General features: G+C 36.0%; 1 protein-coding gene across 3 annotated transcripts in view; it reads right to left on the reverse strand.

Moving 5' to 3' along the window:
* Positions 1-25,370, reverse strand: part of PIBF1 (progesterone immunomodulatory binding factor 1) — a 212,723-nt gene that overhangs the window by 75,548 nt on the left and 111,805 nt on the right. For all 3 annotated transcript variants that reach the window (XR_010937036.1, XM_067713708.1, XM_067713710.1), the window contains exons 11-12: positions 9,412-9,577; positions 4,281-4,431 (exon numbers count right to left, since the gene is read on the reverse strand). Coding sequence is in view for 2 of the 3 variants with exons in the window: in XM_067713708.1 (XP_067569809.1) it covers positions 4,281-4,431; positions 9,412-9,577 (317 nt within the window). In the remaining variant the exon portion in view is untranslated. The remainder of the gene's footprint in view (positions 1-4,280; positions 4,432-9,411; positions 9,578-25,370) is intronic.

Here is a 25,370-nt window from a genome sequence, read left to right on the forward strand (position 1 = left end):
AGTGATAAAATTATCCAGAAAGTAGGTAAGTAAGAATTGAAAAGGATGAGGGGGAAAAAAAAAACCCTGGGAACCAGAAAGAGTTAGATAAAAGAAGAGACAACAAAAGCGACGGAGAAGAAACAATCAAAGGCAGGTGACTTAAGCAAGAGAAGAGTTTTGAGAAATGTGACAAATGCCCAGCAGAGGTTACAAGTAGGATGAGGTTGGAGAGTAGGTCCCTCAATTTGACAATTAGAAATCTGATATTTAAAAAAAATTTATTTAGCTTCTAGACAATACCTGTACTTTTAACAATCTGATGATGATCTTTGAAAACGAAACTCCTCAAATATACAAATATTAAACTTATTTGATTACAAAAAGCAATTCAAGTGTAAACAGGATACTGTAATTTGCCATGGTTACACCTTAACAAATGAAGTCTAACCATCTTCATCTCAGCTGAATTAGATGATAATCCTTTGAATATTGTACACACTATAGTACTAAAAAAGAATGTTTTGCACTTACATCTTACAAATTTTGTTTAATCAGTAAGTATTTGTTAAACAAGGATAGGAATATTCTAATTTCCAATGTCAACAGATAGAAAAGAACCTAGTTTACTAATCTTCCAAGTACAAGCAAATGTATTTTATTTTAAGATACTTTTAAGATGGTTTATAAAATATCATAGCAAAAATTAATTTATGTATCTTTTCTAAAGATTTTGTTTAGAAAATATTTACACTCATGGAAAAGCTGAAAGAAGTGTACACTCATATATCCAACATCTGGATTCAAAATTAAACATCGTACTATATTTATTTCTCACACATTTATCTAACACTGTATCCATTCATGAATCCATCTTATTTTTTTGATGCATTTCAAATTAAGTTGCAGACCTGTGCCTTCACCTCCAAACAGTTCAACATGTAAATCATCAACTATAGTTGAATATTACTTATAGTTCTTTTCTAAAAATAAAATTTACATATGGTGAAAGGTACAAATCTTAAGTCTATCATTCAATGAATTTTGAGAAATATAAATAGTTGATCCTTGAACAACAGGGTTTGAACTGCTTGGGTCCACTCAAACATGAATTTTTTTTTTTTTTTTTTTGGCGGTACGCGGGCCTCTCGCTGTTGTGGCCTCTCGTGTTACGGAGCACAGACTCCAGACACGCAGGCTCAGCGGCCATGGCTCATGGGCCTAGCTGCTCCACGGCATGTGGGATCTTCCCGGACCGGGGTACGAACCCGTGGCCCCTGCATCGGCAGGGGGACTCTCAACCACTGTGCCACCAGGGAAGCCCAAGCACCATTTATTGAACAAACTTTCCTTTCTCTAGCTGAATGGTATGCTTCCTTTATTAAAAATCAAATAATCAGACAAGTGTGGGTCTCTTTCTTAGTTCTCTATTCCATTTTGTTGTTGTATTTGTCTTTCTTTATGTCAGTAGTATACTAGCTTGATGCTGTAGCTTTATATTAAGTCTTGAAGTGTAACTCTTCCAATCTTGTTCTTTTTTTTTCAAAATTATTTTGGTTATTCTAGTATGCATATGTTTTCTTTGCCTTTAGGCAAATAACTAGGAATGAAATTGCTGGATCACTGGATAGGCTGTTTGGTTTTATAACAAAGTGTCAGTTCTTCCACAGTCTCACCAACGTCTGGTATAACCAGTCTTGCTAATTTCAGCCATTCTGGTAGGTGTGCCCTGGTATTATTAAAAGTAGACCTTTTAATAAGTCCTTTGAATTTCCACATAAATGGAATACAAAAATGTTAAAAAGAAAAAGGAATTATGATTAGGACGATATTGAATTTATAGAATTCATGATGTATCTATTGACGTTTTAGGAAGTCTTCTTTAATTTTTCTTAGCAATGGTTTGTATTTCATGTTGTTCAATCTATTCCTACACATCTTATGTTTTTTGATACTATTGTAAATGAAATTGCTTTTTAAATTTTTTTCCAATTGTTTGCTTCTAGTGTGTCTGTGTGTGTGTATATATATATATATATTTTTTTTAAATTTTATTTATTTTTGGCTGCATTGGGTCTTTGTAGCTGAGCAGGGGCTTTCTCTAGTTCCAGCAAGCGGGGGCTACTCTTTGTTGCAGTGCGCAGGCTTCTCATTGCGGTGGCTTCTCTTGTTGAGGAGCATGGGCTCCATGTGCGTGGGCTTCAGTAGTTGTAGCATGTGGGCTCAGTAGTTGGGGCACGCAGGCCCTAAAGCATGCGGGCTTCAGTAGTTGCGGTGCATGGGCTCAGTAGTTTCAGTGTGTGGCCTCTAGGGCATGCAGGCTTCAGTAGTTGTGGTGCACGGGCTCAGTAGTCATGGCTCGTGGGCTCTAGAGCGCAGGCTCAGTAGTTGTGGCGCACAGGCTTAGTTGCTCTGCAGCATGTGGGATCTCAGTTCCCCGACCAGGGATCGAACCCATGTCCCCTGCACTGGCAGGTGGATTCTTAACCACGGCACCACCAGGGAAGTCTGAGCTTCTAGTATATTTCTGTGTAATTATTATAGCCTGTTAAATTTACTTATCAGTGTTAGTGATTGCTTTGTAATCTGAAAATACAGTCTTCCTATTCCTTTCCGATCTTTATACTTATTTTTCCTTTCTTGCCTTAGTTCATGGGCTAGGAGTTCAAATACAATGTTTAATGTAAGTTATGAAAATAGAAATCCTTGCCTGGTTCTCTCCTTTAAAGGGAAAGCATTTGATATTTCATCATTAGGTATAATATTAGCTGTACGTTTTTTGTAGATATCTTTTTATCAGATTGAGGAAGTTCTCTTCTACTCCTAATTTGTTTAGACAGAGGGATATCTGCAAAACTATAGAGAAACAGAAGTATGGAACTTTCAAAATAATGCAATATGATAGGGAATGGCAAGGCATAAAAAAGTACAAAGATAAATAAGTCTAATCATAAAAAGACATGCTAAGGAATTTGACTTTAGGCTGTTTAAAGTTGATAGGGGAATTAAAGCAGGTGCATGGTATGATCAAATCTGTATTTTATAAAGATTACTCAGACTCCATGAAGAAACTGAAGATAAATTTGGAAACTATTGTAATTATCAGACACTGGCCTTGGAAATTAAAAAAAAAAGGCAATGATAGGAATAAAACAAGTTTTTCTTAAACTGGGCTATCAACACAATACAGTCTTTACGAGAAAAGGTGCCCCATATAAAGTCAACCTGAACTTCAATTGAAGTTTTTAAACCCATTTTTATAAGAATGCCACTATTATTTCTAACTTCTGAACAGAAATAATGCACTGTAGCAAACATCACAGTCAATGGTGAAATGTTAATTTAGAATATTCCCTTGGAGTCAGGGACAACACTGGAAGACAGACAGTAAGAGGAAAAAAAAGAAGTAGAAATTAAAGTCAAAGTCTATAACACAGTGTATGCAATGAATTTCTATCTGTCCCTCAATTTCTATCTGTCCCTCATTCAAATGTCATCTCCCCTCTCAGGGATTCCTCATCTCCAACATGGAATTAACTCAAGATCTCTTCTGTACTTATACCAAGAACTGCCTCTCTCTTGCTAATAGCACTTTAATTATCTGTTAATATGTTTGTCTCTCCCAGCAGACTAGACTAGGAATACCTATAAGCAAGAATTATTGCATGAACTCCATATCCCCAGATCCTGGCATATGTATTCGCTTAATAATTGTTTAATGAATGAGCTAAATAAATGAAAAGATAAAACCTTGGCATATGTAATCACTTTATTGCTGAATGAGTGAGGTAAATAAGTGAAAAGATAAAATCGATCATAGTTATATTTTTTTTGATCTCAACTACTAGAATTAAAGTTAATTTTTAAAAATTAATTAATTAATTAGGCTGTTTTGGGTCTTCGTTGCTGCGCACAGGCTTTCTCTAGTTGCGGTGAGTGAGGCTATTATTTGTTACGGTGCGCAGGCTTCTCATTGCAGTGGCTTCTCTTGTTGCGGAACACGGGCTCTAGGAGCATGGGCTTCAGTAGTTGTGGTGCACAGACTTAGCTGCTCTGTGGCATGTGGGATCTTCCCAGACCAGGGCTTGAACCTGTGTCCCCTGCACTGGCAGGCAGACTCTAAGCCACTGCGCCACCACGGAAGTCCAAAGTTAACTAATTTTTAAAATGTCAAGTATTCTTTCAAACAAAAAGTTACAAGTTATATTTCAAAGAAATATAGCAAAGCAGTTTTACAAACAATATCAGGTTCCTTGTGCTGCCAGAAAAAAAAGCTGTGTGTGGAGTGGTGGGAGACTTACTTTCTGCAGTTTGCATTATTATTTCATCAAGCTCTTTTTCCAGTTTCTCATAAATGTCTAGCCTTGCCTGATGTTCAGAGTTCTGTGCTTGAAGTTCGGTAATACGTTTTTCAGAAGAGGCTTGGAGACTATAAAATTCTTTAGTTAAAACCTAAGAGTGGAAGAAAAAAAATTGCAAAAGCAGAATTAAATAGGTTGACAGTTAAGACAAAAAAACATGATACAAAATTTTTTTTTAATGATTTAGACATGAAGTAGCTCAATTAAGATGACTGAGGAGGTAAAATACATTTATTTCTGAGGAAAATAATTTGTTTTTAAATGAAAATTATGAAGCACTTTATTATATAAATTGAAAAAAAATTAAAACTTAGTAATAGTTATAGGAGTAACATTAGCATTTGCTTATTAGAATTCAAAAAATTCAATAATGCTATACTCCTCACCTAGGTGGAGGTTATTTATCTGGTGACTACAGGTATTTGAGAAAGGCTTACAGAGCTGTATGTAAAAATTATACACTCATAATGAGTCCTTCAGTTTTTCACCAGAGATTATTTCATTTAGTCTTTTTTAAAATTTATTTATTTATTTATGTCTGCATTGGGTCTTCGCTGCTGTGTGCAGGCTTTCTCTAGTTGCAGTGAGTAGGGGCTACTCTTCGCTGCGGTGCGTGGGCTTCTCATTGCAGTGGCTTCTCTTGCTGCGGAGCATGGGCTTTAGGTGTGCAGTCTTCAGTAGTTGTGGCACATGGGCTCAGTAGTTGTAGCTTGCGGGCTTTAGAGCGCAGGCTCAGTAGTTGTGGCACACAGGCTTAGTTGCTCCGTGGCATATGGGATCTTCCCGGACCAGGGCTCGAACCTGTGTCCCCTGCATTGGCAGGCGGATTCTTAACCACTGCGCCACCAGGGAAGTCCTATTTCATTTACTCTTACCATGGTTTTAATAAGATTTTTGGTTTGCTGAACAATCAAAAATTCAAAGCAGCAAATCAAAATGTAAATGTGAAGTGCTACTCGGGGCAGTATCAGAAAATGCCTTTGTATAGAAAGAAAGGCTAAAAAATTATTAAAAAGAGATATAAAAGACAGGGAAATTGGAGTTATTTTATGTAAGAACAAAAAATCCTGAATTTTCCTATGGTAACTCATTGAAGGAATCACTAGGGTGACAATAATGAATTCACTAAAACAGGAGACATTTCTAGTAACAAAGGAATGTTCTAATGCTTACATTAAATTCCAACTATCTAGAAAGTTTACTTACTAGTACAGACTAAATTATGGGGTGGTATTACACTTACTTCCTAACACAACATAAGTAATGTAGTATTTCCTGAGAAGCAATAGAATATTATGGTAAGAATATCGTTTGGAGCCAGAAAGATTTGGATTTCAGTTTTGGCTTTGACACTTATTCGTTGTGATCTTAGGTAATTATTCTTTCTATGCCTACCTCAGAATATTGCTGGAAGGATTACGTGAGAGGATAAACTCACAGTGCTTAGCAGAGTACCTAGAACATAGTAAAAGTGCTGAAAAATATTATTACCATTGCAGGAAATACAACTATGAGAACTTTGTATTAAATGGTTTGTAAAAATGAGATGTACTGCTTTAATTATTCTGAATTTTCTATTAGTTTCTCTAATGACAAAGTTCATCTTAACAAATGTATGTGATTGTGTGCTTCCTGTGATGGCGAGAAAGAAGATGTGGAAGATCTATTTACAGTTTTTAACAAGCAGAAATTTTGATTTAATATTCTTTTAATCTATTCCATCTCATTTTCTTCAATTATTTCCATCAGAACTCCCCCCCCGAGGGACTTCCCTGGTGGTCCAGTGGTTAAGACTCCATGCTCCCAGTGCAGAGGGCATGGGTTTGATCCCTGGTTGGGGAACTAAGCTCCCGCATGCTGCACGGTGCGGCCAAACAAATAAATAAATTAATTAACCCCCCCTCCCCCAACCCTAGATAAACTAAACATCATTCCCACCCTCCAAATACATTCCTTTGAAGGGCGGAGAAAGAATAACATGGGAATATCTGTAGTATGATTTCTAGTGTCCCTGATTGGGTCAGAAAAAGAAAATTCCTGTTTTAGCATTATTCATTCTTGCTGGCTGGAAATGTTTTCTAGAGAATTTATTATAACAAAATCACCGCACAGTTTAACAATCTGGAGCTTTCAGAGAGTTCACTACATTGCGATGTAATTAAGAATCTGGTGGCTGAATTCCTTGTCAAAGAGAGGATCAGTAAGGATAGTGTTAAATGGCAATTCCTACAGCACAGCTGATACCTTTCATCTGTACCCCACTTTCTCCAATAAAAATACCACACAAAGAAAAAATGCAGAAATGGATATCTAAAGAGATAAAGAATCAAAATGTTGAAGATGAGATATTTCATAAAATACTATTTTAAGAAGAGACTTTAAAAGTAGTATTAAATTGAGAGGTACAATTTAAAATTCTCATTCATAACATAGAGAAGAGATTGTCAGAAACTTTTGATTTGGGGTACCTTCCAATACCTCAGTACCCCGTGGTAGTGAATTCTCCTTTATTATGGATTTGTCTGAGTGGCTGCTATGAAAAAATTTATTACAGTTTCTGAAAAGCCATTGAAGAACTTGATTCTTGGACCCATGGAAGGCTATTACATTAAAGATTCTTTAGGAAAAAACCAGTCTATGAACATTTGAGTTTAAACACGAATGCAAAAAATAGGTCAACGGCTTTTAGGAATCCATTAAATATCAAGCTTTCACAGTGGATATCTCCTTCCTTTTAATAATGATAATACAAAATTATATAAAATTATATAGATAACACATATATAAAATGAATGAAAATACAAAATTACAGGTCAATAATTGCTTTAAAAAGAGAGAAAAATATAAAGCCAGTGTTTTGAAAGCTTTTGGCAATTGATAATTATGAAAAAATAAAACAAACTGTTCCCAAGTTATAAATCAATGAGAATACTGGGTAAAAGCCACTGAAAAGTACATAATTATAGCAATCTCTACCTTTCACAAAATTATTTCTCTCTAAATTCATTATAAATAACAATTGTCTAAGATACCTTCTGCTATCAGAAAAATGGATTCAAACAATGGTATTATATTAGCTTTCATCAAACCAGTCACTCACTCATTAAATACTTATTGAACATCCACCATGAGTGAGGCGCTGTGTTAGGCATTGGTGACACAGTAATAAATAAACAGTCCTTGTCCTCTCAAAGATCCTAGTTTAACAAAGGAGAAGCTGTAAAGAAACTCCCCTACAGCTTCAGTTTCATCAACCAAAGTTTTTAGAATCATAATATTTTTTACAAAGTTGTTTTTCCATGTAAGACCTTTACACAAGAGAACACAATAATTATTAGTCACCTGCATCCACAGACCAAGTGGGTAGGTCTATGGGAAAGTGGTTTTCATACCACTTTCCCATAGACCTCCTAAAGTCACAACCTTTAGGAGGTCGTGAAATCAATTTAAACTCCAACCAGCTAAAAATAATAGAATAGAATGGTTTAGAAAATATCAGCACTGTATGTTGTGAAGTACTGGTTAGTGAAATGTTTATTTCAGTACAGAGAGAGGGGAAGTGCTTCTTTACCTTCCTAAATATAACCCCACCCCCCCATCCCAAACACATCCTTAAGCACAGCCATCCAATGTGAAAAGAAAAAGAAATTGCTAGGAATTATAAAATTAAACCATGAAAAATTTGCAAAAGATGAATACAAAATCAGAGCTAATCTAATCTAAAATGTGTGGGAGAGTCGGCAGTAGCAGATTATGACTGCAGCAATTTCCCAAAGAAGGCATCTGAAGAAGTTTTAAATGCTGAACACTGCTTTGTTTAGAAGTGAGCATCATCTACAATTTTTACTTACGTTTCTTTAAATATGTATTATTTAACATTGTTTTTATGTTTTCCCCTAAGGCTTTATTTTCTGAGACTCTATTTTGTTAGTTTTACTTAACAGAGTACTCTTCAGAAATGAAATTTCTGAAAGATTGTTGTAATGAATACTTACATCATTAGCTAATTAATCATGTTAATGATATTTCCATGTTTTTTATTTTTAATGGTATTACTGCACCTTTCATTCCATGTTTTTAATTTTTATTATTATTTTATTTATTTATTTTTTAAAGATTTTATTGATGTGGACCATTTTTAAAGTCTTTATTGAATTTGTTACAATATTGCTTCTGTTTTACATTTTGGTTTTTTGGCCATGAGGCAGATAGGATCTTAGCTCCCCAACCAGGGATGGAACCCACACCCAGTGCATTGGAAGGTGAAGCCTTAACCACTGGAATGCCAGGGAAGTCCCATGCTTAGTTGCAGCATGTGGGATCTTCAGTTGCAGCATGTGGGACCTAGTTCCCTGACCAGGGATCGAACCTGGGTCCCCTGCATTGGAAGCATGGAGTCTTAGCATGGACCACGAGGGAAGTCCCTCATTCAGTGTTTTTATTTTTTTAATTTTTTATTATTTTTTAAATAAATTTATTTATTTTTGGCTGAATTGGGTCTTCGTTGCTGCACGTGGGCTTTTTCTAGTTGCAGGGAGCGGGGCTACTCTTCATTTCTGTGCACAAGCTTCTCATTGCAGTGGCTTCTCTTGTTGTGGAGCATGGGCTCTAGGCACGCGGGCTTCAGTAGTTGTGGCACATGGACTCAGTAGTTGTGGCTCGCGGGCTTAGTTGCTCTGCAGCATGTGGGATCTTCCTGGACCAGGGCTCGAACCCTGTCCCCTGCATTGGCAGGTGGATTCTTAACCACTGCACCACCAGGGAAGCCCTCCACTTTGTAGTTAAATGAGATTTCCGATTTAAGGGTACTTTTGCCAGTATTTTAAAAACAACAAACAGACCTATGGCAATTTGCATTCCTTTTCTTAGAAATGGTCCTTTCCTTCTTTCCACCTCTTTATCTAAAAGAGGAAGATATGTCCTCTTGATAAGAGATCTTTAAAACTTAAGGACACAGGCTTGTTCTCATACATAACACAAATATTATTTATAAAGCTCAATATGATACAGACCTTGTACTTATGGAGCTTACAGTCTGTGTTAATTTTAAAAGAAAAGCTTATATATGTACCTCCAATTTTTTCTGATATTTTTCACATTCCAACTGACATTGTGTGAGGTTTCTTGCAGTCTCCTCTTGTAGAAGCTGAGCACGCTCACTTTCAAAAGATTTTATTTTACTTTGATGGAGAAATTCTGTTACTTTGCTTTCTGTACTAAGTTGTAGTTCTCTGTACCTGAAAGAAGAAAATTATGAAACACTAAAGAAATCTCGATTTATAGAAACATAAACATTACTTCTACTTTTTTCTATATCCCCATATTATTATGCAGTTAATAAGTTTTATTTATTCAGCAGAGCTTTTGTAAATAATTTAGAGAGGCATATGTATGGAAATATGCTAAGTCCAGGAAACAAAACATACCAATTAAACTTCCTCTACTCCTCCCTTCTTTTCATTCCTTCCATCCAAAAATAGTTATTACCTCTCTATGATTATTATTATTTTGTAAGACATTTAAAATAAAAAATGGTAAGAACAAATTCCAGTTATATTGCTTAAAATGACTTAATTTCCATATATTTCATAGGCCTTCTTAAATCTATAGCATTGTTTCCAAACTTGCTATTTCATCTAAGTCTAAATAATATCAGATGGAGAAGAATGGCATGAAATATGCACATTAACCTGCATCTTCTTGAGATATTTGTAAAATAAATTTTTAAGTTAGTAAATATATATATCTGAATATTACAAGAAAACACAATGTACAAAGTACAAAGATAAATATAAAATGGTAAGCAGTCTATTACAACACAGATAAGAAACATTCTCTTCATTCCATAGGTATAGTTAGTAATGAAAACATTTCCATTTAACATATAAATCACTGCATATTATAGATTTGAAAATGCTTCAAGTTGACTGTGTTCTAACAGAAAGCAAACAAAGACATATTACACCTTTTCAGGGAGCTATTATGAACCCAGTATAATGCTAGATGTTCCTAAAATTCATTTTTTCAAATATTTATTGAGCTAGACACCATGCTAGGCAAATATGTGTACAATGGAAGACAAAATAGGTTTTCTTTTTTTTCTTCCCCCTTAAAGAACTTAGTTTTTGGGAGTTCCCTGGTGGTCTAGTGGTTAGGATTGGCGCTTTCAATGCCGTGGTCCAGGGTCAGTCCCTGTTCCAGGAACTGAGACCCTGGTTGGGGAACTGAGATTCCACAAGCCGCGTGGCGTGGCAAAAAAAAAAAAAAAAAGAACTTAGTTTTCCGGGGAAGAGAGGAAAATATACATGAAAATTCAATAGAATATGGTAAGTGCTTCAATAAGGTAATCCCTAGGTTCGATGGGAACCTACAGGAAGAAGATTTAACTCAGTTTGTGCAGGTGTGTGTTTGTGTGTGCGCAGCAGGCGGAGGTACAGGGTGGAAAGTACTCTCGGAAGTAGAAACAAGAGTATGTGCAGGGCGGGAAGCAGAGAGCATAGTCTGTTTTATTCACAGTATCTCATTTAATCCTTACAACAGCTCTATTAGGTATTTTGCAGATGAAAAACCAGACGTTCAGAGATTAATTTCTTTAAACAGGAAGAAGGTGCTGGTAAATTTCAGGTGGGGTCTCAAATTCAGCTATGTTTGAGTCTACAGGAATGATCTTTCCACTATTACACAGTACTCTTAACTGACATTTCTGAGTTCAGATAAACTTTCAAATGTGTTTTAAAGGTCATTTCACTCTTGTAAGTGACAATAACATTCAAAGTATAACCAGAGAAAATAGGCATTTAGATACTTGCTACAGGCTACTTCACTCTTGGTACTCTTATCTTTAGTAAAAGCATCTCACGATCAGATTGGTGGAAGTTCCATTCAAGCATGTTGCTACACATTATTTAATTCATACCAAGGCTTTAAGGTGAATGCAGCTTGTGTCTTTAACTTTCTGGAAAGTCCAGGCATTAATTTTATGTATGTATAAAAGAACAGCTAGGTCATATGGTCACTCCAGTTTTAACTTTTTGAGGAACTGCCAAACTGCTTTTCAATGTGGTTGCACATTCTCACCAGCAATTATGAGGGTGGTAAGTTCTCCACATCCTTATCAAAACTTACCATTGTCTCTTTGATGATAGCCATCATCATGGATGTGAAGTAGTAAAAAATTATTTTTTTCAAAAATTTATTAATTCAACAATTTACTGACATGAAAATGCCCTGTATTCCCTGGGGTAAATTGTCTTATAAATGCATAAAACATATGTGAAATCCATACCTATTTGTATGTTAAACTGTGAGACACACTAGACTTCATTACTGAAATATATTCTTGATAAGTCATTTGGAATGTGCTATTTATCTTTAAAAGAATTTGTTTCGAAAAAATTAAACAGCAAAGTTTGCCTTTTTCTGGATTCAGGACATTGTGGTTAATTCTGAGGTCAATGCTAACTCCAAACAGGAAATGAAAGACTTAGCTTTTAGATTTCACCTGCTCTTCTTATTCATTATATGACACTTGAAAGTTACTTTTAGCACTATTATTCTTCCCCTATACTGAACAGTTAAGTAGTTATCTCCTAGAAATTTGAGGATACTAAGTTTAATAAAATGACACTTCTATGAACCAAATGATAATTCTTTTTAACCAGATATACTTATTTTTTATTTTTTTATACAGCAGGTTCTTATTAGTTATCTATTTTATACATATTAGTATATATACGTCAATCCCAATCTCCCAATTCATACCACCACCACCACCCCCCTCAAATGATAATTCTAAAGACTCATCTATTCTCATGTTGCTTACACAGTAAAAGAAAATCTGCCTCAAATCATTCTGACTCTGTAATAATAGTTACTCTTCTAATTTAAGTTGAACTGTGAAAATGCTGAGGAAACATTAGAGCTGCAAACGCAGTTCCAGAGTGAGGAACAGATGACAAGGGTACAGGCTGACAATCTCAGGTAACTTCCTCCTACTTGTTTTGCTAATATAACCTGCCACATTTTACTTTGTTGACTCAGACTTCTCATTTTATCCTCTTAATGTGAACATCTTACTTGAACTAAGTCAATATTATTCACATGTTAACAAGTTTGTTTGATACCCTAACTCAGCATAGTAACCTTAAGAGGTCACATTTCTTACAAAGTTAAAGTATAATCAGAATCTCCAACTATTGTTAGCCCAGGCCCCCAACGTGACTAGATGAGTCTTTATGCTAGCTGGGTTTTTAGTTTTCATACGACTTTCTCATAAATCACATACTACTTTAAAAATAGTAATATAAGGACCTAGAATGAACTGTTTTTGCTCTCAAGGAATATTCACTGCAACGTACTTTGGGCTGGACAAACGAGAATTTTACCTGTTAAAAGGTGAAAATCAGCAATTAGACAGGAAACAACAGAGATGTTAACCCATGAGAAATGCTCTCAGCTATGGTGAATTAAACTCCAAGCAGCATGGCATATTCTGCAGTGCTGAGAAATAACTGCAGGAGAGACATCAACGTGGAGTTCTGTTCTCAGAAATGGGAGAGCTCACTTGAACAAAAGCACCAGATAAAACACTAAATAACAACAGGTTTTCATTAACAATATTTACACCAGCAGTCTTTACATATATATGATGGTGAAAAGTTTGCTCATTACACTCTGATGTATTAAGCCAAGCAATGCTTGTTTATTCCAATCTCTATCAACAAGATTATCACTGGTACGAAAGTCAAAGACTCCTATAATTATTCATTTTAGTTTTTATTGCAATGAGAAACAACAACTGATCTTTGAATTTTATCCACAAAAGGTTCATGGCTTCTCCAATATTAAAACTGGATATGGGACTTCCCTGGCAGTCCAGTGGTTAAGACTCCACGCTTCCGCTGTAGGGGTCACGGGTTCGATTCCTGGTCGGGGAACTAAGATCCTGCATCCTGCATGCCGCGTGGCATGGCCAAAATAAATAAATAAAATTTAAAAAAAAAAAAAATAAAACTGGATATTTATTCTGAACCCAATTATCTAATCTCATTTCCTAGATAGACTTTCTAAGGCAAAATACCCCCAAATATTATATAAGTGGTAAGGTTCCTATAATCACCAGGACCAGTAAGTGGTCCTTCCATTAAGATTTTCTGAGAGCTGGCCCAGTTTAGAAGTAAGGCAGTGAAGCAGCTGAGGCAAGGCATTTGTCTATGTTCAGGAGAACAACTATAGATAGATAAAGAGCACAGGAAATAACACCTGCACAAGGAAGATTGGTAAAAGAAGTTAAGCAAAGTAACAGTATTTCCAGTTATAGGAAAGGGTTCAGGGAAGGATTTTAGTAGTTAGGCATCAGTTAGATTAAGTTTTGAAAGGGACTCTGGGTCAATATAGAGAAAATACTTGTGGGGTTTAAAAGAATACATGGGAGCAGGTAGTCATGGCTGGACCACTAAATCCTTTGTGTTGGGGAGGATAATTTAATTCTAAATTCGACAAGCAACTGGGGCATACGCTGCTGATAAATTTTCTACGTGTATTAAAAAAAAAAATTGCTTTTAAACAGAGATGGGCCTGAGACTCCAGATAGGGATTTCGCTGTGGGAAACTGGAGTTGACAAGGGCAGAAGCTGCCATCTCTAAGCAACTGAGAATCAATCTTGCTTACCTGAGTGGGACATTGATCCCATTTTATTCTGGCGTTTCGGGCTCCTCTTTCTCCTTATTTTATTTTATTTTTTGCGGTACACGGGCCTTTCACTGTTGTGGCCTCTCCCGTTGTGGAGCACAGGCTCCGGACGCGCAGGCTCAGTGGCCATGGCTCAGGGGCCCAGCCGCTCCGCGGCATGTGGGATCCTCCCGGACCGGGGCACGAACCCGTGTCCCCCGCATCGGCAGGCGGACTCTCAACCACTGCGCCACCAGGGAAGCCCTCTCCTTATTCTTTTAATAAGGTTTCATCGAGTTGATGTTCAATTCCCTTTGAATTATTCATTTTAACTAATCCACACCTTAACTACTCTTTGTCCCTGCTATTTGTAATTCTCAGGGGATAAAACTCATCTCCATTCTATTTACAGAGAATTTCGGTTGTGTTTCTGAACCTGTTCTACATGTATTACTAGCCCTGTACCACATGCTGAAAATGCTTCTGGATGAGTCACTGAGTGATAGTTAACCAAACCCTAAGATCCACTTATGCCAATTAAGAATTGAGGGGGGAAAAAAAAACAGGACACAAAAACCTGTTTGTTTGGATTTTCTGCTTCTATGAACTGAGGAAAAGCTAATCATCTTAGGTTAAAGATACTAAACCACTGATTTTTCAATTATCCCTAAAGATTTTTTTTGCTCTCAATAGTATCTATCTGTATATCTATATTTATAGACCCATATCTAATCTTATATTAACTGCTATTCTATCAACTACATATTTAAAGCATAATGAGTATGAAGTACAAGACACTTAATACTTTTTACAAAAGTACACTTTTTATTTCCTCTTTCATATCTGCTGTTTTATATAGGACTAACTTTCCATTAACCAGAATATTTCTTTCTTTTTTTTTCTTATTTTTCTTTTCTTTTTTTTTTTGTGGCCATGCTGCACAGCATGAGGGATCTTAGTTCCTCCACCAGGGATCGAATCCATACCCCCTGCAATGGAAGCATGGAGTCTTAACCACTGGAACACCAGGGACGTCCCAACCAGAATATTTCATTCCTCAACATCTAATTCATTTAAAAATATTTATTGTGTACCTAAATGTGCCAGGTACTATTAGATACCAGAGAACCACAAATAGCATCACTACTCTTTAAGGATCTCACATTGTAATGATGAAAGGCAAACAAACGTAAGGTGATAAGCTAATAAATTCTAATAATAATAATAGAGTGAGGGTAGAGAGAATGATAGAGATATTAGTGGTGGTGTTATGTTAAAGACGTTGGGCAGGGAAGGCATCGCTCTGTTAAAAGGTGATATTTGAGCAAAGGATTTAATTAAAATCTATATTTTAGAACTAAAATAAGTGATTAATAAAAAAATAGTTACTGGCCATGTAAAGATTATACGTATTATATAAGATTTATATAATAAAGACTTTTTCATTTTAAAGAGATACAATGTTAAAAATATGAAGGCAATAGGAGTCCTTCACACTGATTTGAAACTTGGTATCTTAAACCAGTAGTTAAAATTACCTACCCAAACTATACTAATGGATTTACTAGAGAGTCTAATCTATATGAATTGTAACTAGAACAAAGAGGACTGAATTTTTAACAAATGCATTGGTGACATCAGGATGAATGCTACTATTTCACAGGACTGGGAAATAGACACTTATTTGAACAAACAATTCGATCAACTTAAGAAATGCTTTGAATTCATTTTTATTCTGAAGTAATTCATAAGCCACATAAGAAATGTCCTTTCATCATTTATAGTGTGTCTTTTTGAAAATAGCTTTACAATTTTTGTCTTGATTATACAAATAATACATTTATTATAGAATTTTAGAAAATACAGAAAATAGAAGAAAATGTCAGCTGTAAGCTCATAATGATAATTGCTGTTTATGTTTTTATATATCTCCTTCTCTGCACAAGTAAATATTTTCAAGTTTTTATTTTTAATTCTGTAATTTATCACATCCATTCTTAGGGAAAAAACTTCAAATATTACAAGTAAAGATTAAAGACCTCCTATTTATCACTTTTCTGTGCATCCTCATTGTGGTTTTTCTTTTCTTTTCTTTTTTTTTTTTGCCATATGCGGGCCTCCCACTGTTGTGGCCTCTCCCGTTGCGGAGCACAGGCTCCGGATGCGCAGGCTCAGCGGCCATGGCTCCCGGGCCCAGCCGCTCCGCGGCATGTGGGATCTTCCCGGACCGGGGCACGAACCCGTGTCCCCTGCATTGGCAGTTGGACTCTCAACCACTGCGCCACCAGAGAAGCCCTCTTTTCTTTTTTTTAAACAATACATGTGTATTATACACAGAAGGATATATCAGTCTCCTTTTTCATTTTTTAAAAAGTGGCTCATGTCACATACAGTCTGTAACTTTTTTTCACCTAAGAATATGTTTTGGGATCCATCCATGTTTCTACTTCATTCTTTCCATTTGCTACACAGTAGATCACAATGTGGACATAATCATTTAATTCTATAATTCATTTATTTTATCCTAAACTGATGAACATTTAGATTGTTTCCAATTTTTAATTATACACAGTGCTTCAAAGGCCACCATAAATAATGCCTCCACTTCACGAGTTTTTCTCTAAGAAAGAGAATGTTTCTCTAAGAAAGATCATCATGAAGTAGAATTGTTGAATCAAAAGATGTAAAATTTTAAGAGATACTGCCCAATTTCCCTCCCAAGTGGCAATATCAATTAAAAATGGTACCAGAAGTATATGAAATATGGTTCCTCTACTTCCTCACCAATATTTGATATTATCATATATAAACATGTTTGCTATGCACATTATATATGTAAATCATATCTTCATATAGAATTCGCTATCCCTTCCCCCCGATATAACTTAAAAATCTTCCTATGCTATTAAAGCCCTTTTATAAATATTATTTTTATTGGCCACATAATTTTCCATTCTTTATTATTCCTCTATTGTCAGACATTTAGCAACTCCCCAATTTCTTACTTCATTGTTCATACCAAATAGTCGTACCCAGTTTATTCTTTACTCTGAGCAACGTATGAATTTCCAGAAACAAAATACATCTTTGAAGGAAGAAGGCTCTTACAATCAAAGGCTGTGCTATAAAGTAACCATACTGAGCAATGCCAGGATAGTTGCGAAAAGTATATGAGGCCCAAATGTGTCTACTTTGTGGAGGATATTATTGTTTGGATCCATATATCCTGATGTGTTTCTTTAAAAAAATATAAACTTGACTCATTACGTATGCACATATTTATACATGTATCACGGATATATCTAAAATCACATAAGGACATTTACAGATATCTAAAAAGAAAAGTGTACATTTGGGAGAAATGATATTACTGTAGGTAAAGGTATCTGGGAGATGGGAGGGTGGAAATAAAGTTACTCTTTTTACATTATGTGGTTTGACTTAAAATTAATTAATTTTGCTAAAGGCAACTCAAAAATTTTTGATATGGGCAATTAAAAAATGTAAACTTAAGCACTTTCCATTTAAATAATTTTGGCTGACATACATTTTACTTCTCAAAATAAAAGTATTTATTAGCCAAGTAAGGGATGAAGTACTTATCACTACATCATCACTGTCTAGTAAAGTTAAATCTTTGGTTGGTTAAGTTTTTTAATATCCTGAAAACACCTGAAAGATCTCTGAAGCCAGAAATAAGTACTCCTGCTCTACCAGACCTAATCTACAATTTCTAATCCATTACTTTAAAAAAGCAAACAAAACAAAACCAAACCCCAAATTAAAAAAACACAATTTTATGTAGTTTTACATATTTCAAATTAATGCACATTTATATACACATTTACATTTATACAAATTAATACCAGAACTTACAATTGAATTTTGAAAGGAGGATTTGTGAAAATTTCTACAGGTATTTCTTTAAAAATAACTTTTCATATCATTATATCTTTAATATTTAAATATATAGTTATATTCTTCAATTTATGAATTTATATATCAGTTGGAAAGGGGAGTAGGTCAGAATCTCCTATTATTCGGATTACATACTAATTTACTATCCTGTTAATATGCCCTCCCACTGGCAAGTGTTTGTTTTCTCATCGAGAATTGCTGTATGTAATGAGAGAAATTTACTGATAGGACCACGTTGCCCATGTGAAAGCTTTGAAGGTAGAAAACATGTTTAAAACAATTAATATATATTAGAGAATATAGCTGAAATTGCTTTCTTTTCATTGACATTGAAATGGAAAGTGTTATTTTAAAGATTTTACTTTTATACATTATTGCTACCTAGTGTTCTACCAACTGTTCTTTTATTTTTGTCATCTCGATATTACAAAATTTTAAAATATATACTTAGATACTGAATCCAAACTATTTTCAGTGAAAATTAGAAGAGCAATGACTGCAGTTTAAAGATATATATATATATAACATTATAGAGAAACAGAATTCTAGTAACTCTGGTCTTTCCATTTCAAGTGTGAAATTTTCAAAACTGAAAAAGCAGGCAGAAAAAACTTATAGAACGACCATCAGTGTTGCAACAATGATTACTACAGGACATGAGGAAGGAATTTAAAAGGCGTTTGGGTATCTGTCCAAATGCTTCTGCCATTTAGATGATTTCTTCAACAAGTCCACTGCTCAGCTGTAATACTACATCTGTCATTTTTGGCTTACAAGCTAATTCTTAAATGAATGTGAGAGATCTTTTTTTTGCTGAGTTAAAAATGCTGAGTATGTTTAACAACTGTACCATGGATTTATAAGAATTTCAAGCATGCATTTAGAGTAATTCAATGCATCTATCATATCATGATCAAATAAAATATGTAATGTCATTAATAAACAATATGTAGTAATATTTGGCTGTCTATAAAGGCAAAAAATTGATACCAGGTATGTGAAGATAAAAGTAAGTACTTAAGTGAAACAAATATAATGAAAGGAATGTAGCCTTAAAATAAATCAAAGCATGCATGAGATAAAATTAGAGTAAAATATTTTATAACAGTGTTTGAATGGGGAGCTGTTTTCTCTTTGGTGGCAACATGACAACACTAAAAATTCAACTTGAATCATCCTCTGAACCAATAGTATTTATTATATCAGTGCATCAGAGTACTCAAAACTATTTCATGCTGCTTTCAATACAGACCCTAGAGCGTTAGGCTACATTAAAGGAAAAGATCAGAATATTATAAAGCTGAATCTAAAAAAAGTCATGAAGTTTGCTGTATGTACTTTCCTCTCAACTTTGTTGTGAGCCCAAAACTGCTCTAAAAAAATGAAGTCTTAAAAAAAATTCATAAGAAAATACACTTTGGGGGGATGCTTTTATGAAGAATAGTGTCAGGTATGAACAGTAGCAGAATATAAGCTAATCATGGTTTTATCCTATTTTTCCAGAAGACATAGTGCAAAGAAAGGATATCAACTTACTACAGCTAACACACAAAGTACTGTATAAGGCAAAAAGGAATATAAAGGTCATTTAGACTAACTTCCTATTAACAGGCAAAAACTACAAACCTTAACTTATATAAATGTGTTTTGAAAATAGGCTAAAGAATTCCACGCAAACTCTCAGAAAATTCCTGAATAGGGATCTAGAAACCAGAGTCCTGGGTCTTCAAAATCATAGAGTTTGATAGTAGAGCTGGATCACTAGGAAGACTTTTTTATTTTCTAAGGGTGAGGATGACTCCTAAGCTTGATTCCATCTACCCAATCAGGAATGACCTCAGAACCACTTGTGGTACTTGTAAGAATTCTAGATGCCACAGTTCCACCTTAGACCTACTGCATCAAAATCTCTAAGGATAGACTTGGGAATACTGAGTTCTAGTTGACTAAATGAGCAAATATAAGTGAAATGCTCACAACAGTGCCTTGTACAATTAAAAGTTACTCAAGTACAAGAATCTTGTTTAATGTATCTCTGGATTCTTAGGATCTAGTGTATCACCTGGTATATAAGAAACTCTTAATGACTCTTTACTGAATGAATAAATGGAGTCATATTAACCATTTTGGGTGTTATAAAACTGAAATTACTAAGTCGGTTCAAGCCAGGGTAGAAAACACTAAAGTATCATAAACTAATCTGATGAGGGACAGTCTTTTCTGAAGTGTGACAAAACTAGTGAATTAAGATGATTATTTCCAGGTTTGGGTGTCAGTGTAAGATGAAAACAAATCACAGGGAATGAAGGAAAAAGAAACCAAAATGATGGGATAGGTATGAATGAGCTACAAGAAAGATTAAAGTTTCTAACAATGTAGTTTACCTAATGGCTAAGGTGGTAGGATGGAGATGTGACCACATTCAAAAAACATTTAAAAAACAGACATACAAACAAGGAGCAAAGTTAGTGTGACATGATAGCATGATATATCTAAATTCTGTAAAGAGTTAAAGTTGTTGCAAAATGTACACACAATTTAAAAAATATAAGTGCAACTCACTAGCATGAATGTCTCTCATGAAGGCATGTAAAACAGAAATGAAGAAGAAAAACATAACATAATAATGAGAAGAACTAAATCACTCCGTTAGGTCTACTTCCTCGTCTCTAAATTTCTCTCATTAGACTTAATGGACTAAATAACTGCTTATTAGTTTCTCTATACAATACTACCTTGGGATTTTCAAACAACTAGATAGATAAGACAATATTATGTTAGCACAGTTAACATATCATGTTATCATACTTTTTATTTTCTACAGCCGTTTGTCAAATGAGAAAGCTTATAAAATTTCAGAAAATGTCTGCATAACTAGGTATTTATTTAACTATTTATGGCTACAAATGCATCAGGATAAAAATGAAATAATAAAGTATCTCATATAATCAAAGATAAGTATTAATTGAATGAAAAAAATTAAACATAAAAAAATTAAACATTAAAAAAAATCTCACATTAGTACTTTGAAGAAATGCTTTCTCCCCTTAAATATTTTCCGGAGCCTCAACTGTCCCCCTATACTTTTCCTATATATACCCTTCCATCCCAGCAACTGTTGGTTGCTTCTCATGCTCCTCCTCCCTAGGCTGGGGGAAAGTTGGCACTTTTATTACCGCCCACCGATTACGGCCTGCCGCCTCTTCCTTTTCTCTCACTTGCTATTCTAACCGAGACCCAAAGCAGTAGGAGGCTTTGGGTCTTGGTTAGAATAGCAAGTGAGAGAGAGGTTTGTGATCAAAAGTCAGAGATGAACTCTATAGGATTTTACTACGAGGAAACTTGAACTGGCACGACTCCTGTCAGCATGTGTACAAAACAATACAAAGGAAAGGAGCCCAACGTTTTAGTGCCTTATGTTTATATTTGCTATTCATGTATATATATGCTTTTCACTTAATCATCTCTAAAATTTTAACAGAGTTTCAGATTATTCTCTTTTCAGAGATAAAGAAACTGAGACTTAGAAAGGTTAGTAACTTGCCCACGTAAGTAACAAAGCTGGAATTTGCACCCAGGCCTGCCTCAAATTTCTGGGCTCTTACCCTATAACAACCTGTATCCAAGAGAGAAAAAAAATTTTAAATAAAAATAAAGTATGTACCAAAAAGACATACACAAACTCCAGCAATACCCTGTTGGCAGCTAAGTGAGGACAGACACAACTAAAGAAGGAAGACAGCAGAGGCAAAGGGCATGACTGAAAGGTGAAAAAAGAAGATGAAACAGGCCAGGGCTGTCTACGAAAAGAATCAAACACACAATGACTCCCCATGGGGAGAGTAAACCTGGGTTTAGGTGTGGGGTTTAAGGAGGTTCAAATCATTAAAGGTGTTATAGATGTCCTAGAAAGAAATCTAGAGAGAAAAGTTATTCCTGTTGCTTTGGACAAAGTTGGCTCTGTGCCCCACCAATACCTACAGTACGGGTGTGAATATAAGATGAGGCCTTTCCCTCAAATCATTCGGAAGGCAAAAAGGGTGTCACTTTTTCTTTGAGTTTTCATAAAATCCTTCCCATTGAGTATTCTCTCAATAGCTTTATTTGGAAATATAAGACACTGTGTAGGGAGGACACATTGGCTTGCAAAGACCATAATCAATGCAAATTTTGATGCTAATATTGTTCTCTAAAAAGGATCAATAAATATAGAAGCAAAGATACTTAACACATATAATAATTATTTCTGGGATGCAGCCTCACAACTACACCACAAGCAGGTGTTAAAGATTATCTTAAAAAAGAAACATAATCAATCACACTGTGAAGATCACAAACACACCAAAAAAACAAATGGAAAAAAATTGTTTTTGAATGGATACTGTGGCAAAAGATGAAAATCTGACAACAGTACCATCTAGGGATTCCAACAGTGAAAAAATATAAAAAGCAGTGAACTTCCTTCCCCGTATTGTATGACCTATTATATCAGACAGGCTAACACTGGTACATCACAAAGTACTCTTTCCACTGGAAGGCAGATGATGTCACTGATTTTGTCTCCAGAAAGAGGGCAGACAGCAGAAGCAAGGACTACAATTCTGCAGCCTGTGGAAGGAAAATCACATTCACAGAAAGATAAGATAAAAGAAAAAGGCAGAGGATTTCGTACCAGATGAAGGAACAAAACAAAACCCCAGAAAAACAACTAAATGAAGTGGAGATAGGCAACCTTCCAGAAAAGGAATTCAGAATAATGATAATGAAGATGATCCAGGACCTCGGAAAAAGAATGGAGGCAAAGATTGAGAAAATGCAAGAAATGTTTAACAAAGACCTAGAAGAATTAGAGGAAAAACACTGAGAAGAATTAAAGAACAAACAAACAGAGGTGAACAATACAGTAACTGAAATGAAAAATACACAAGAAGGAATCAATAGCAGAAAAACTGAGGCAAAAGAACGGCTAAGTGACCTGGAAGACAGAATGGTGGAATTCACTGCCACAAAACAGAATAAAGAAAAAAGAATGAAAATAAATGAAGACAGCTTAAGAGACCTCTGGGACAACATTAAGCAACAACATTCACATTACAGGGGTCCCAGAAAGAGAAGAGGGAGAGAAAGCGCCCGAGAAAATATTTAAAGATATTACAAATGAAAACTTCCCTAATGTGGGAAATGAAATAGCCACCCAAGTCCAGGAAGCGCAGAGAGTCCCAGGCAGGATAAACCCAAGGAGAAACATGCTGAGACACACAGTATCAAACTGGCAAAAATTGAAGACAAAGAAAAATTATTGAAAGCAACAAGGGAAAAATGACAAATAACATGCAAGGGAACTCCCATAAGGTTAACAGCTGATTTCTCAGCAGAAACTCTACAAGCCAGAAGAGAGTGGCATGATATATTTAAAGTGATGATGGGCTTCCCTGGTGGCACAGTGGTTAAGAATCCACCTGCCAATGCAGAGGACACGGGTTCAAGCCCTGGTCCAGGAAGATCCCACATGCAGCGGAGAAACAAAGCCTGTGCGTCACAACTACTAAGCCTGTGCTCTAGAGCCCGCGAGCCACAACTACTGAGCCCGCATGCCGCAACTACTGAAGCCTGCGTGCCTAGAGCCTGTGCTCTGCAAAAAGAGAAGTCACTGCAATGAGAAGCCCGCACACCGCAACAAAGAGTAGCCCCTGCTCGCCACAACTAGAGAAAGCCTGCACACAGCAACGAAGACCCAATGCAGCCAAAAAATAAATAAATAAATAAATAAATAAATAAATAAAAATTAATTAAAAAAATAAAGTGATGAAAGGGAAGAACCTACAACCAAGATTACTCTACCCGGTAAGACTCTCATTCAGACTTGACAAGAGAAATCAAAAGCTTTACAGACAAGCAAAAGCTAAGAGAATTCAGCACCACCAAACCAGTTCTACAACAAATGCTAAACGAACTTCTCTAAGTGGGAAACACAAGAGAAGAAAAGGAGCTACAAAAATAAACCCATAACATTTCACACCAGGAAATCTGGTCTGAAAGGATGGGTGTGAAGCCTCTGCACGTGCCACTCTCTGAGCAAGCGAAGCCAGACTAAGCCCAAAGGAAAAAAATATCCTACACTATTAATAAAAGAGCACCATCGAGTCTGGACCTGCCAAAGAGGCAAGAGACTTTTTCTTCCCTCTTTGTTTCCTGGTGCGCGAGGAGGGGATTAAGAGCTCTGCTTAAACGAGCTCCAGAGACAGGCGCGAGCTGCGGCTAAAAGTGCGGACCCCAGAGACGTGCATGAGATGCTAAGGCTGCTGCTGCTGCCACCAAGAAGCCTGTGTGCGAGCACAGGTCACTATCCACACCCTCCTTCCGGGAGCCTGTGCAGCCCGCCACTGCCAGGGTCACGGGATCCAGGGACAACTTCCCCAGGAGAATGCACAGTGCGCCTCGGGCTGGTGCAACATCATGCCGGCCTCTGCAGCTGCAGGCTCGCCCCGAACTCAGTGCCCCTCCCTCTCCCCCCTGCCCCCCCTCCCCCGGCCTGAGTGAGCCAGAGTCCCTGAAGCAGCTGCTCCTTTAACCCCGTCCTGTCTGAGCGAAGAACAGACGCCCTCCGGCTGACCAACATGCAGAGGCGGGGCCAAATCCAAAGCTGAGCCCCTGGGAGCTGTGAGAACAAAGAAGAGAAAGGGAAATCTCTCCCAGCAGCCTCAGGAGCAGCGGATTAAAGCTCCACAATCAACTTGATGTACCCTGCATCTGTGGAATACATGAATAGACAACGAATCATCCCAAATCGAGGAGGTGGACTTTGAGATCAAGATTTATGATTCTTTCCGCTTTCCCTCTTTTTGTGAGTGTGTATGCTTCTGTGTGAGATTTTGTCTGTATAGCTTTGCTTCCACCATTTGTCCTAGGGTTCTATCTGTCTGTGTTTTTTATTTTTTTATTTTTTTTCTTAATAAATATTTTTTATTGTAATGACTTTATTTTACTTTATCTTCTTTCTTTCTTTCTTTCTTTCCTTCCTTCCCTCCCTTAGACGACGAATCATCCCAAATTGAGGAGGTGGACTTTGAGAGCAAGATTTATGATTTTTTCCCCTTTTCCTCTTTTTGTGTGTATGTGTATGCTTCTGTGTGAGATTTTCTCTGTATAGCTTTGCTTCCACCATTTGTCCTAAGGTTCTACCCGTCCGTTTTTTTTTAAAATTTTTTTCACTTAATAATTATTTTTTATTTTAATAACTTTATTATATTTTATCTTACTTTATTTTACTTTATCTTCTTTCTTTCCTTCCCTCCTTCCTTCCTCCCTCCATCCCTCCCTCCGTCCATCCCTCCCTCCTTTCTTTCTTTCTTTCTTTCTTTTTCTTCTACTAATTCTTTCTTTCTACTTTTTATCCCTTTTATTCTGAGCCGTGTGGAAGAAAGGCTCTTGGCGCTGCAGAG

This window comes from Pseudorca crassidens, chromosome 18 (assembly GCF_039906515.1).
Source record: "Pseudorca crassidens isolate mPseCra1 chromosome 18, mPseCra1.hap1, whole genome shotgun sequence".
NCBI classification, from domain to species: domain Eukaryota; kingdom Metazoa; phylum Chordata; class Mammalia; order Artiodactyla; family Delphinidae; genus Pseudorca; species Pseudorca crassidens.